This window comes from Melospiza melodia, chromosome 8, assembly GCF_035770615.1.
Source record: "Melospiza melodia melodia isolate bMelMel2 chromosome 8, bMelMel2.pri, whole genome shotgun sequence".
Lineage (NCBI taxonomy): Eukaryota > Metazoa > Chordata > Aves > Passeriformes > Passerellidae > Melospiza > Melospiza melodia.
In genome coordinates this window covers 13378126-13392679 of record NC_086201.1, presented here as the reverse complement: position 1 = coordinate 13392679, position 14554 = coordinate 13378126, and the positions used below count along the sequence as shown (strand labels likewise).

At 38.7% G+C, this 14554-nt stretch overlaps 1 protein-coding gene across 1 annotated transcript in view; it reads right to left on the bottom strand.

Annotated features, from left to right (window-relative positions):
* Nucleotides 1–3216: 3216 nt before the first annotated feature.
* Nucleotides 3217–14554, bottom strand: part of CNTNAP5 (contactin associated protein family member 5) — a 269119-nt gene continuing 257781 nt past the window's right edge. Inside the window, exons 23-24 of the mRNA XM_063161822.1 lie at nucleotides 12354–12425; nucleotides 3217–11356 (exon numbers count right to left, since the gene is read on the bottom strand). Of these exons, the coding sequence (XP_063017892.1) occupies nucleotides 11160–11356; nucleotides 12354–12425 (269 nt within the window). The 3' untranslated portion in view covers nucleotides 3217–11159. The remainder of the gene's footprint in view (nucleotides 11357–12353; nucleotides 12426–14554) is intronic.

The window sequence follows — 14554 nt, the reverse complement described above, 5'->3', positions numbered from 1 at the left end:
GTTTTATATCCCAGGACCATCCCCTGCCCTTACAGATGCATGAAGTCCCTTTGGACTCTCCTTTTAGGCTGCAGTTTCTTTAACTTGGCGTTGAGGACACTCTGGATCACACTGTAAGGATCCTGCCCAACAGTCTGCTCTGGGAAAAATAAATCCTCCTGCAGTACCTTTCTTATTGCAGTATTCAGTGAACCCTTGGCAGTGTTGGTGGGGGAAACAGAACCCCAAAATAATCTCTTCCCTGTCACTTTTTAAATGGTTTCCTCCCAGCTGGAAGCAGATTTCTTTCTTCACAACAGCTTGAAATCTTTTAGAAGGATGAGGTGAACTTATAAAGGAAGATTTTTACTTAACCATTTGGGGCTGAGGTGCTTCTCCATCCTGGGCACCAGCAGTAATAGGAAACAGAGCTGTTGTCTGTGCCAGGCTGCTCCTTTCTGATGCAGGAGCATTTGTAGCAGCCTCTTAAACCAAACTTTGGATGCCCCATCGGTGTTTTGGTTTGCAGGGTGGTTTGGCCCCCATCACTGCAGAGTCTGAGAACATTTTTTTAGAGAAGAATGTCTAAACAGACAGTCAAGATAGTCAAACAGGAAAAGGGCTGCTGCATGGCAGGAAGGGATTGAGCTGCTCTTTCCATTGCTTTGGCAATAGGACAAGCTGTAATAGGCTTAAACTGAGGCAAAGGCTATTTAATTTAGGCTTTGAGAAAGGAAGAGAAATTACCTCAAGCTAAGAAGAGGTAAATACAGACATTGCTGGTACGGGGTTTGGAAAAAAAAATATGACCTTGTATGGCTGCTTTTTATGGTTACTTGGAGGACAACAGGTAGAGAAAAATAAACATTGACTGCAGCTGCCTGGTACTTACACTGTGGGCAAAAAGCAAGAAAGTGCCACATCTGACTCCAGCAGGGCTCCTGCCTTTCTTTCACAGCAGCATTCACTTAATGGTATTTGCCTGGATACATTTGCCCATGGGCCTTTGGTTGAAGGAATAAAGCTTTAACATAAAACACCTGCTAGTCGTGTGGAAGTTGCAAAAGAGGTTTTTTTTTTTTTTTTTTTTTTCCTCCTTAATTCTGTCTGATGACAGAAAAGGAGAGCAGGTGCTGAGGAAGAAGGAGAATTGACCACAACTGACAATGATATCTTGTCCCCTCTTCCAGACATTGCTAACTAGCCATAAACTGCAATAAATGAAGTTTTGTCAGTCTGCCAAATAGATCTATGCATTCCCATTACACAAGTGCAATTATTTAGTGTAACCTCTGAATAATATCTTTAACTCATTGTGTTCCTACTCAGGAAGAAAGAAGCATAATGCATTGAAAAAAAATGCCAAAAAAGCCCAAACTACCCTAAAATCATGGGGGAGACTAAAGCCCCCACTTAAAGTGTTAAAGAAAAAGAAAGCAGTTTTTCTCTCTCCACTCAGAAAAATGAAAGTCAATTAACATTGACATTTCCAGACTGTAAGCCATGCAGACTTAATTTTCAAGGTCTGGATTAAAAATAAAACTGTAAAGATTATACTGTCCTTACAAACCTTTGTAAGGTTACTGCTGCCACTATATTAGCTATGAAGAAGATCTGAAAGATTTATGTAGTTGTCTTGCCATTTTTTTTCCTGAGTAAAGCAACTCAGTGTAGAATTAATTGTTATTGAAGCTTTGTCTAAGAAAAGTGATACCTAACCCCAACTGCTGCAGCACCAGGGACAAGGGGACACCAGGAGGGCTCTGTTGGTTTGGCTTTGGTGCCTGTTTTATTTGGAGTACAAAAAGTTTGTGCAAGATTACCTGGAGATATTATAATTTTAGACTCTCTACAAAGACATCCTTCTATTGCTGGTAACTGTGATATAGTCATTCTGGAGAAATATTAATCATACAGACTGACTAGACTTCTAAAATACAATATATTGGTCTCCAGTGGTTTAGCAGTAATATTGGTTTATTTACAGTTTGATAATCTTAATTGCATTAGGAAAAAAAACCCAAGTATTTTCTCCTGTTTTCAATCACAAACAACTTTAGCTCTTTGTACTTCAGACACGGAAGCAAAATCTTTCCTCCATGGTTTCTTTGCTTCCTTCTGTTTTTGAGTTTGCTATATTGTCAAACCTGTGAATTTTCTGTCATTCTGTATGGCAGAATATGCTGTGCATGTTCTGTGCTGTGGACTGGGGTGCCTGGGCTAGGCTGGATCAGCCCCACGAGAAAGGCACTGTGCCCTGTAGAACTCCAAAGCAGGCACTGCAAAGCTGTCCTGCCAGACAGCCCATGCCCAGGCAGGATACAGACCTGTGTTAGCCCTGCCTTCTGGGTCACAGGCTGTCCAGAAATGAAAGGGAAAAACAAAACTCACAGAGATATTCCTAAGATAAGGGGACCCACATCTCCTCTGATACTATGAAAATCTTTGGCTGACTGACACACAGATTATGTAAGTATCACAAGTTTATGGTGAAAATTGCAGCAGATCCAAGCAAGTGAAACTTTTGAAAGAGTGCTCCTCTATGTAATTCCTAAGATGTGCTATATTCTAAATCAGTGTTTACTGGTTCTTGGTTCATGCTATTTTCTAACTCAGTGTTTACTGGTTCTTGGTTGATAGTATCAAACACTGTGACTTTCAAAGGAGACTAAGAGATTTATATGTTCAGCTTCCAGGGAAGGGGGAAAAGTAATCAGACCAAACACCTAAAGCCAGGACAGAATCCCTGAGACTGAGCCATGTCCCATTGATCCTGCCAGGGACACGTGTGAGGGCAGCAGGCTGTGGTCCCTGTGCCAGCCAGCAGTGCGGCTGCTGGCACAGGGCACCCAGGGAAGGCACAGGAGCTCTGGATGCTCCTGCAGGGCAGGCAGGGAGGGAGAAGGGGTGTGCACACATCTGTGAGTGCGGGCACTGAGCTACAGAGCTGTGAGCAGGCAGGTTTTCTAACCAGAATATCTGCAATATCTGCAGACATAACTTTTAGTCAGCCCACCAGCACTAATGAGTTGTGTCAGGGATGTGCGTGATGATCAGATTTCCTCTGACATTAACTTTTAGCCATAGCTGAAATCAATAAATCAATAGTATCATCCAGTGAGGTGCGTTGGCTTGGAGTTAACATGTAAACACCTGAAAATTGGTTTCCCATAATCAGCACTTTTTAATGTTCATTCAGCTAGAAGATGAAATAAAATAAAAACACAAGAGGAGGCATTTGTCTTCGACACAAAATCATACAAAAAGTCTTTTTTTATTAAATATACATTACTTACAGTTTAAGTCTTTCTTCTGTACAACAGTAACCATAGAAAACAAAAGAAGCTAAGGCTAAATTTTTTCAATCCCTTAACAGGGTATTAAGACATGTTACATTGTCTACAAAACTGACTTAGACTGAGGCAACGTCCTGTGGAATTCTCTTTAGAAAACCAGATAGTGAAAGGGGAATAATCTAAATCTCCATTTTGCTTTTTACTGTAACTGAGAGACTCTTGCTTTACCCTTGGACAAACCATTAAAAAAAGTCCTTTTTTTTTTTTTTTGCTTTGCTAATAAAATGAACAGAGCTCTGAGAGATTTATTTAATAAAATTTGAGTAGAACAAAGTAAAATGAATGATGAAGGGCTCATTTGTAGAAAGAACCAATTTTTTATTATTAAAAATACCTAATCTCAGCTGCCATTTTGCTCTTTTTTTTTTAAGGGTGCCTTTATCCATTAAAATCCATACAATCCTTCCAGTGTTAGTGTGCTGGCTCCTGAATTGGCTGACAAGACACCACCCACAGACCAACCTTCCCAAAACACAAATTTTTAGAAATTCCTGGAGGCGACTTAAGCCATATCATGGGCTTTTTGGAGCTGAAGTTCATTGCCTTATCCCAATTTTTATCCACAGTTTTGCTAGAAAACAACACAATTTCAGTGAATGCAACTCTCATTGACAGCAATAAGGGATGACAAACATGAGGGCCTGACTTGGATTCATGTATGTCAGCCCCAGTTTGCAGGAGATCATCAAAGCAAGAGCAATATGAGGCTAAATTAATCTGTGATGTATCTACATTGACCTAAACAGGGTTACAACCAGGTCTGAAGCTGTCTCTTGTTTCTTTCACAAAGGGGGTTTCAAAGCTGGTCAGGTACAACAAGCTAAGGTTCTCACTATCATTTACATATAATGGTCTGTGCTACAGATTTCATTTGCAAAAATCACAGAGTAGAGATTTTTATGATGTCTGAATAAAAAAAAATGTACCTGTTTGCTCTCCTTAGCTCCTGAAACTTCAAGTCCACTGTGTTGTGAATGGAAACTGAGGCTGTGACTGGCTGTATCTAAGCTTCACCTAAGAAACAACCCTTCTTCCTTCTTAACAAAATTGGTGCTGCATTGGTAGCAATGACAAAACACATCAGGAAAGGATGTGCCTAAAGGACACAAGAAGGAGCTGTAAAAGCCATGCAAAAATGAGTAAATAATTCCCCATGCAGAATTAGTTCCAAATGGACTCTATTTAGGGCTGTGGGATTCAAATTTGTGAAGAGAGCTATGACTGGCGTGTCAAAAAGTAGTGTTGCAATGTGAACAGCAGTCACAGCTTAGAAAAAAGCTGCCACAAGCATCCTAAACAAGGGAGTGGAAAGTCTCTAAGCAAACGCCACTCTTTGGATCACCTGCTGTGCCTAACATTTGATTAAATGTTATGATTGTTTGAGGGAAACCATCCCAAATTCTCCTTTGGGCTACCTGGGAGAGTTCCAGCAATTTAACTGGGAAGATCTGGATCCGGTATCAGCCAGAGCTTTGAAATCCTCTCCCATGTTTGGAGCACATCTCTGATACTTTACAGATCATCAGGACAACTAAAACTATGCTTTGGCAGACTAAGCAGCAGCAATTCATTCCCTGGCAAGAAAACCTACCACTGAAAAATACCGAAAAGCCTCATATCCACCTGATGGTTATTGTGTGTGGCTTCAAACAGTGCATGTTTTCCAAGAGCTTTTGCCTCCTTCACTGCCCCATCACATTGGTAGTTTGAAATGTTAATGTCCTCTTTTCCCCTTACAGGTCACCACGTGGTGACTACATTTCCTCGATGGAGTGGTGTCTCCCTTCTGATTGAACACCCAGCTGAACTTTTGGTTTCTGTGACTGGCAGGAAAAAATCATTATCTTAATTTGAATTGTGAAACAAGCTCCTCTGACTCCTAGCAACAATCTGATAGCTCCACATGTTAAAGAAAAAGGAGGGATGAAGAAAACAGAGGTGAACTGGATATGGAGTGACACTGTCAACACAAACTGTTGCCTTAATCCTTCCTTAGCTCGGCTTGTAGACTCAACACATTACAAACGACAAACAACGAGCTTACAAATTACAAGAGTTCACCAGAAAGTGTGCTTTTTTTCCAATTTTTGTTCTTGTCATAGTAACTTAGTGCAAAAGATCACAAAAATAAGCACCAATACACTGAAATATTCAAACTTTCTATAGGCATGTCTTGAAATAAACAGTCAAAGAAAAAAGCTACTTCAGACCCAAAAGAAGAATGTGTTTAGAAGTTTCATGTACAAAAGTAGCAGGGAGGAGGGGGCCGCCCACACTGAAAGAGGACATGAAGAACTTTCCACTGGGAAAGAAAGTGCAGCAAACTGCAGAACACAAGGGAACAAATCATGCTTTGAAGCTGTGATGGCAACCTGTGAAGAAAACCCCCAAAACTTCAAGGGTATTGGTGCAACTCCAACTGTAGTCAAGCAAGAGGCCTCCCACCAACCTCTAAAGATGCTGGGTGAGGCCCTTGGTTTGGCAGGGGTGTAGCTATATCACTTGGCTTGTTTGGTAAGTAGGCATTAAAAAACTGCATGAAAGCTTTGAAATAGCACTCACAAGGTCTCAGACTTTGCTCAAGTCTTTTATGAAGGGTTGCTTTCTGAAAAATAAAATGGAAAAAAAACGCCTTTGTGTCTGTGGAAAAAAACAGCAGTGCAGAAGAATATTTAAAACTAGTCTTGTTTAGGATAAACTTTGTGTAGGTGAGAGTGACAACAATGGCATGAGATGGATCACAAAGAGGTCAAGTTCCTCCTCCTCTACACTCTTGTTAGTTTGAAGTGGAGCATGCATGTCAAGTGACTGGTTTACTTCCAGGAGGAAGGTTGATTCAGTTCTGAAGATGGGGTTTATTTTTTCAGGGATTCATCTCATTGAGAACTTAGGGTTCCTGGATGAGAACTTATTATAATTGGAAAAGCCAGCAAGTATCAGACATAGCTACTTGGGGTTAACAGATGCCAGGATATGGCAGACAGGAGACTTGGATCCTTCCTGGAAATGCAGAGATACCAGGTATCATCTCAAATGGCACCAGACATGTAGAAAAGCATCTGAGAGGGCTGAGTTAGCTTTAGATTCAGAAATGTGTGGATCTGGCTTCATGTATGCTATCTGCCAAAACTCCTATGTGAGGCAAAAAATGGACGTTGGATCTAGAACAGGCTGAAAGCAGAATTATCCACTTCCCCACAGATTATCAATCAGATTGTCACCAGCTCAAAGTGGTATTTTGAAACTTGATTTTCATGTATTTGCCTACAAGGAGATGTATACATTTACTAGACAGAGATGTTTAGAGCAATTTTTAGAGTAATTTAGATGCAAGGTGTCCTTCCTTGACCCCAGCTGTCACCTCAGTAAAAAAAAAAGTCACTTGTAATAGTCACCTGTGGAGACGTGTCTACTTGATCTTCAAAACTATTGTAAAATTTGGATTCATTGGCAAATTCTGCTATAAGCAACTTCTCTATTGCCAGGAGACTACCCTGTCTCTAAAATGAATGGAGAGAAAAAGACATCTCTAGTGACTCATTTAATCTTACAGGATGTTTGAGACATTTGCCCTGTCCTCACCAACCACAGGGCTGGACAAGACTGGATGACAATTGTGGAACAGGCAGTTGGTAAAACCAAATGCAAAATGAAACAAACCCAAAAGATAAAAGCAATATCCAAGTGCTTCATAGGTCTCAATCTTATTGTCAGCAAAATCAATACTGACTTCATTAGGAAAAGATTCATAACCCCTCACCATAGTGAAACAATATGATATATTGACTGCTCCTCATCCAATATGTGAATTATGTGATCAGCTAAATGCTAATATAGACAAAGATCTCATTAAAATAAAGGTTTGGATTACACTCTAAAAATTGAGCAATTGATAAATAGGATGAGTAAAGTCTAGCTAGATCAGGTTAAAATAAAGCCAAGAGAAAGCATCTTGTTTTTGTAATCTGGTTGTAATTTTAACTTAAATATCAGAGGCACCTCATGACTGAACACACTCTGATAACCACACAGCTCTATATTGTCATTTTTACAGTCCCAGGTGGGAATTCTGGCTAAACCCATATGAGTTAAAGTATGTCTTTTATTTGGCTTTTTCACTGCAGACATAATCTAGGTGTGGAGCCATGGCAAGAACAAGAAGAAATAAAAACAGTGTACATTTTAAAAATTGACCCAAAACACTCACACTTTCTTGTCTCTAATAAGTGAATATGGACAGATGAAATACTAACTGCCAATTACATAGGTAACTTACTTAGGACCAAAGTTTTACTTCCAAAAGAGAAATGGGACTCAATTTTCACAGGTATTTAAATGTCTTGTAGTATATTAGAACATTCCACAGCAAGGCAGACACAGAAATTAATGTGAGTTAAAGGTTCATTTTGTTTAGTCACTTAAGCATTGATCCACATCCTCAAGAGACTAAATTCCCTGTAAAGCCTATCCTTCACCCAGGTGGCAGCCAAACTAGTTGGAGTTAGCTTTCTGACATCCAGCCTTCCTTTGTTTTCTATAGCCAGGCACTGGCATTCACAGAGAGTCCTTCTGCATGACTAAATATCTTTATAAGCACGGCTATTATTGGTCAAGTCCTTTCTGGAAACCAGGAATTTGCAGTGCTGAAATCCATATCTAAAATACTTCATAATTTCACAGCTTGCCTAACACCAATAATTTTCATAGGTTACATATCATATCACCAAGAGAAAAAAAAAACCAGACAGTATCCTTCTACCAGTCCCTTACTTTTATTATGAAACTTGTCTTGGGGAAGGAAGAAAACCCAAACTGCCTCTAAACAACTCTTTGACAGTCTCAGGTTTTCCACTGAAATGAAATCTGAAAATTTATGTAAAAAAGTATTATCCCCTGGCTTTACTTAAAAATATTATCCAAGAACGACAGATAAAAGGAAAAGGGAATGCACCCCATTTAAAAAGAAACATTAACAAAAGTAGCAGAAATGGCTTTAAATAGATGGGAAAAAGTTCTAATTTGAACTAAGGAAAATGAATTGTAGCTCTAGTAGATTTTTTAAAAACTGTATTTCTTTTTTTAAAAAATTAATTGCTTTTAACTGATATTGAAGGAAATTCAATTATGACCTCATTAAAGAAAGCATTAGAACAAAACAAAACCCAAAAAAGGGTATATATTTAGAGTACTTCATTTAGTATATTTTAGCTATCTTTAATAAGAATAATTTGACATCCTGATTTAGAAGTCCATACAAATTTGTTCATTTGTTCAGCCTTGTAGCATAAAATCTTCTCATCTCAGTACATCCACAGATATAAATGAATGTCTTTGTATACTAATGCTTACATTCATATCAAGTTCTTTCTTTTTACAAATGCACCCCAAGCTAGCTAAATTTTCAGAGTTTTACCTTCTTATTCCATTCTTCATGTAGCCAATTAATCACATTAGCACATCAGACATGTCTCACACAGAGGCCATTTCAGAAAAGATGACAAACACAGGCAGAGGTGCCCATGACCTCTCCTATTCCTCCCTTCTGCCATGCCAAACAAAGCAGCTCGATCTGCAGGAAGGAAAATCATTGCTTTGCCAGGATTTTACCACTGAAGACAAAGCAACATAAAGGGAACCCAGCTACTCAATCCATCGTTCCAATACTCATCACACAGAAACACTGTCAAATAATTGTGTCACCCAAACAGCCAGTGTGTGCCAAAATGGCTGCAGTTGACCATAGAAGAATGGCACCAAACTAGTTTCAATATAGACTTATAGCTTTATAAAGTTGCTCAATGAAGAGTTCTGGTTAAAGGGCTGGTCTCATATTCCTCCTCACATAAGAATTATGTCACTCCAGGATTGCTTTCTCTTCCCTGAATGCTCCAAAAGAAGTGGTACCATATCAAAACAGTCATTTATTTATTTATTCTTCCTTGTCTGCTCTCTCGTCTCATAAAAAAAACTCAAACAAAAAACTTCAGTAAACACCAACATACCTTTCCAATGGACTGCCTAGAAAAACAGCACCTGTTGCAAGTGTAAGCTCATCTCTAGTTTGCTGTGGGCTGCTAATTGCAGCAGAGATTTGAGATTGCTTAATTTTAAATCTATGTAAATTTGAGATTGCTTAATTTTAAATCTATGTAAAAAGGACCACCATGTGGAAACCCCAGGATGACTGAACTGGGAGTAGGGCAAAGAAGGAGATTTAGCTGCACAATCAATTGCAGCTCAAATTAAATCAAGAGTATTGCAATGAATAAGATTTTTCTTCCCCTTAACCTTAGGCTTAATTCTACCACCAGCAAATTCTACATCCTCTTTAGAAGCCCTGCAAAGGCAGATGTCACATGGACACAACAGAGAGTTCAAAACCTCACTGGCTGGGACTCCTTCACTTCTTACCCTTAGGATGTTTGTGATTGAAAAGGAGGTTTTTCATCCTCACACTGTAACCATGCAGCACAAGTAAAAAGGGCAGAACCTGATTCTTCAGTAGTGCTCCCAATCAGGAAAGGACAAAAGACTTTTATAAAAGCGTGAAGATTAATTTGAAGTAGAGTATTTGGGATCTCTTTGTTTCCCTAGTGTTCTTCCTTGTAAAGAAGGTTTATCAAATATTCATCTTTTTAGACATGACCTCAGATCTCTCTCTATTTAGTTTTGGAGAAGTTATTCCAATTTCTACAAACAGGAAATACAAATCAATCTTTCATGCAGTTTTGGGAGGCTTTTTAAAGTAGTATGACTTTTTTTCTTTTTTCTTTTTTTAGAAGAGCTGGCAGAAGGTGTGAGTCATATTTAAGATTAAACTATTTTGGTTTTTTTCTCATCTATGTTCTTTTTCTTTTCCACAGGGGCAACAGCGTTTAACCTCAGTGTGTGATAATCCTCCATGTGGCATGAACAGGCATATGCTGCATTTCTAAAATTTCAGACAAATATAGAGCACCTAAGTCCTAGCAGCTTCCTAAACCCCTTGGAGATTCAAGCTACTATTTTCCATGCTTCAGCTAGGGTTATACTAGTGTATGCTGGGTCTACGTAGCCAGCCTTATGAGATGGAGGTGAAAGAGGTGCATGGGAATGATATTTATTGTTGATACATATATTGTTGGAAAAGTACTGAGAAGCCTAAAAGTTACAGTAAAAGGACAGGAGGTTGGGGGAAGGAGCTTAATGAGGACAGTTTTATTTTCCTTTATGCCATACCAGCTTTTCAACTGGTACAAATTAATTTAACACCATTTAAATCAATAGACAATATATCAATAAATAACATTTGAGAATTTGGCTGGTTCTTTATGGTTGTTGTAAATGAGCCCATGAAATAAATCAGCTGTTTTGATCTCATTCTTTCCCTCTATCCTGTCCCAGTATCTGCAGAGCTATGTGTTCAACTACTTTACCTGTACTTTACATAGTCCAGCTCTAGTGTAAAAGCAATGACTTAAATGTCTCCAGAGAAAAAAAATAACAACAAATAAATGTAGGGGCTTTGAAACATCCAAGAACTGACAGCAGAAACCAGGTGTGCATGTGGATCTTATTTTGTGTAGGATGGGGTAACAGGTCTCTTGAGCTGCAGAAGTAAACTGTGATTGCCAGGCTCTTGTGCAGAGAATGAGGCACTGTGATTGTTCTCAGTATTTCCTGTGCAGGGCGGTCTTCTCCAAATGAAAAAGAAGCTAGCAAAAAATGAGTGTTAAAAAAGAAAAAAAAAATCCAAAAAGGAAAAAAAAAAATAAAAAGAAAAAAGGAAGGGAGAAAGGAATAAAGAAAGGGAGGAGGAAGAGTAAGAAGAAATTGCATTGTCCATCAGATAAAATATTCCCGTTTGCACTCGCTCACTGTGTTTTGCAAGTCAATGTCAGCTTTAAAGGAGCTCTCAAGGTTTTCTGGGTATTCCTTCTCCTTTTTCTGGCTATTTCGATGTGCTTGTTTGTGTTGATAGAGGAATCTGCTCATGATGGCAATGATGCAAAAGATGATGAATATCACAACTGCTATTACACCTGTGGAGGGGTAAAAAAGGAAGGAGAGAAAGAGGGAAAACCAAAACAAAAGGCTCAGTTACCTCCAAAACACGTTTACCCAGGCACAGCAGCTAGTTGGTGTGATAGATCAATTCATCTCAGTCCATTCACAACCATAAGCCTCTATCAAACCCTCCCTGGTAGTTTTTTATTTGTATTTTGTCACCTTAGGAGCTCTAAAAATAGCCCATGTATTGATATAATTGACCTAATTTCTGTAAAATTATGCTTTCACTGGAAATAAAGTTAGTTCAGTGTATTTGTTTGCTTTTAAAACACTAGATCTGCTCATACAAATTCCTGCTCTGTCATATTTTCTTCTTTTATCTCTGGGAACCTTGCATGAGCCTTGTACACTTTGGTTTATAGCTTCTAGATATTATCAAAGGCAGCTCACTACAGGGCGTACTATAAAATAAACAGAGATAAATTGTCTTCTAGGCCATTATAGGAAAATTAAAACCACACATGAAATTATGAGGACAATGTTCCCCAGTACATAAATTCTTCCATATGACCTGGTGAGTTCCACTACACCACCGGATGACAAAGAGGGAGCTCAGGAAATACAAGATATGCAAATTCTATGCAAAGTGTTCACCAGGGTGGTGTGTAAAAAAATGGCTGCTTAGCTGGGTCTTAGAACAGAGAGTCACATGGAATCAGAGAACACCTGGAACCTCTGGAGATCATCTTGTCCAGATCCCCTGCTCAAGCAGGCAGGCAGGCAGAGTTCAGCTCTATTTCAAAAGATTCAGGTTTCTGATAATCCATGTGTGACCACAATAATCCACAATGCAGCTGCCTACTTAGGTAGCTTGACAGATACATGCTAATCAACAGAGCAGATACTAGACCTGCTTCAGATTACCAAAAACCCCTTGGACTAGATTTCATGGAGCCCAGATTTAAAGTCTCCTAGATTTTTGCCTTGACAGAACGATGTTTTGACTGTAGTCTTTAAAAATGAAGTTACCTCCAATCACAGCTGAATCACTTCTGACTGCATTGGTGAGAGGTTCTCTTTCATCTGTCTTCCCAAAAGGATCTGCAGTTGGTTAAACAAAAGAGAACTCATTTTCTGTATACACTGTTCATTTTCCCTGTGGCTTAGACAGAAGTGCCCTCTTACTCTCATGAATTCTACCTGTTTTCAGAAGATGTAATTTGAGGGATTGGAGAACTGAACCAGAAGGGTCTGAAAAATAAAATGAGTTTGCAGAACAATTTTATTGTACACCTTCAGAAGCAAATTCTATTAAGAGTATATGTAAAGGGAAACAGAAAGTTTCACATTAACACCTGAAAGTGTTGTTTCAGTTCATCAGAAGAATCAGAGAGACATTTTAACTAAACATCCTACTGGGAGCTTTTCTCAGTCAGAGATGTATTATTATCTTTTTTGTTGTTACCTAAGAAATGATACCAGAAAGAAGCCAAAAGAAAGGGATTCTGGGCAGATTTAGATCTGACCTATCTTGTAGATGAGATATACAACTTGAATTCAATCCCAAAAGAGAAGCAGTCTCTGCTTGGGACATCTCATCTGCTACATTTGTGGGACTGGAACAGGAATAAAAATAGACTTTTACACACAAATAATATAGAATGAATCATACAAAAGGTTAGACTGGGAAGGAAATCTGGGGTTATTTAGCCTGATCTCAGGCCTCTGATATAAGCTCAAACATGGCTAAATTCAAAATTAGATCAGGGTAATAATATTGTACATCATCAATAGATTAATCTCACTTTATTTTTCAGTATATATGAGTTATATAAATCAAAACTAGCAATTTAGGGCTTTTTTAAAATTTAGTCAAAGAAGAGAACAACCTACAATTATTTTATACCCTAAGATGGCTGTCAGAAATTGATAGTGTGACTCACTTCTTTTCACAAACTAGAAGAGGAGAGCATTCATTATTTCACATTGAAGATGAGTTAACTTTCTGGATAATGGAAGTTTGGTGAGATATTTTTTACCCCATCCCTCAGCTGAAGTCAGTGAATTCAGTGACAATTAAAAATTTACATCTGTTCTACAACAGTTCTCCTGTACTAGAGAAAAAATCACAACTGGTGCCAATGCATGGCACTAGTCAAAAAATAATGAAAAATTATTAACTATATATTAAAAAGTATAAAATTAAATTTTTATTAAAATTATATAAGATGTTATTTGTGCCTAAAAGACTATTTAAGATTGACACCTAATGCAATCAGCACTTCACTATTTTTGGTTACTGGAATTTAAGCACTGAGAAGAAAACAGAACAAATGTTGAAGAGCAGTTTCAAAATGGTGGCCAACAGCCACAAGCCCCAAGAATTACATTTTGCCTGAGAAATAAAATCAGGATACAAGGAGAGGATGGTTTTTTATAGTGCAGCAGATGGCCTGTAACAGCAGAGCCGTCTCCACTGGGAACACAATACACTCTGAAGCCAAGGAATAGCAATACTGGGTCTCATCTAGGACCTTAACAGGACATCCTCCTCCTTTGAGATAAAACTGATGGCATTACAGCTTGCTTCACTGAGGTTGGAAGCCCTGCTGAGGTCACAAGGCTCCCTAGAAATCATCTAGTCCAAACCCCTACTCACATCCAAGTCTATTAGGGCAAGGTTCTCAGAGCTGTATCCATTTGGGTTTTGAATATATCCAAGGATGAAGATTTTACAACCTGTCTGGGCCTCACACCATTCTTCTTACCAAGTCTGTATCCTGAGAGATTCTTCAAGCAGGTCCATGAGAAGGTCAAAGCTTGCAGTCATGCATTTCTGCCTTTTTTCCTTCCTCTGAGGATCCTCAACTTCACCATCTCATAGTTGCTACAGCCCAGGCTGTCCTGGCACATCCCTAGCCAGTCAGAGCTTGTTTGGAAATACCAGGTTCAGCACAATGAGCACAGTGAGACAGAACTTCACTGTTTAAGGTGCCTTTCAGAAGCAAATCTTTTCTGTGTAGTTCCAGACTTAATGAAAGTATCTGACATTTTTTTTAAACTTTAAATGCTTGAAGAGCTGCTCTCAGGGGACAGGCAGCTCAAGACTCCACCATTCACACACCTTAATCTCCTCTGTAATTTTTACAGCAGTTTAACATTAAGAAAAATACCCCAGGAAAAGTCTATTATCTCTATACCATCAATACAGAGTTCAAAATAACAAGATC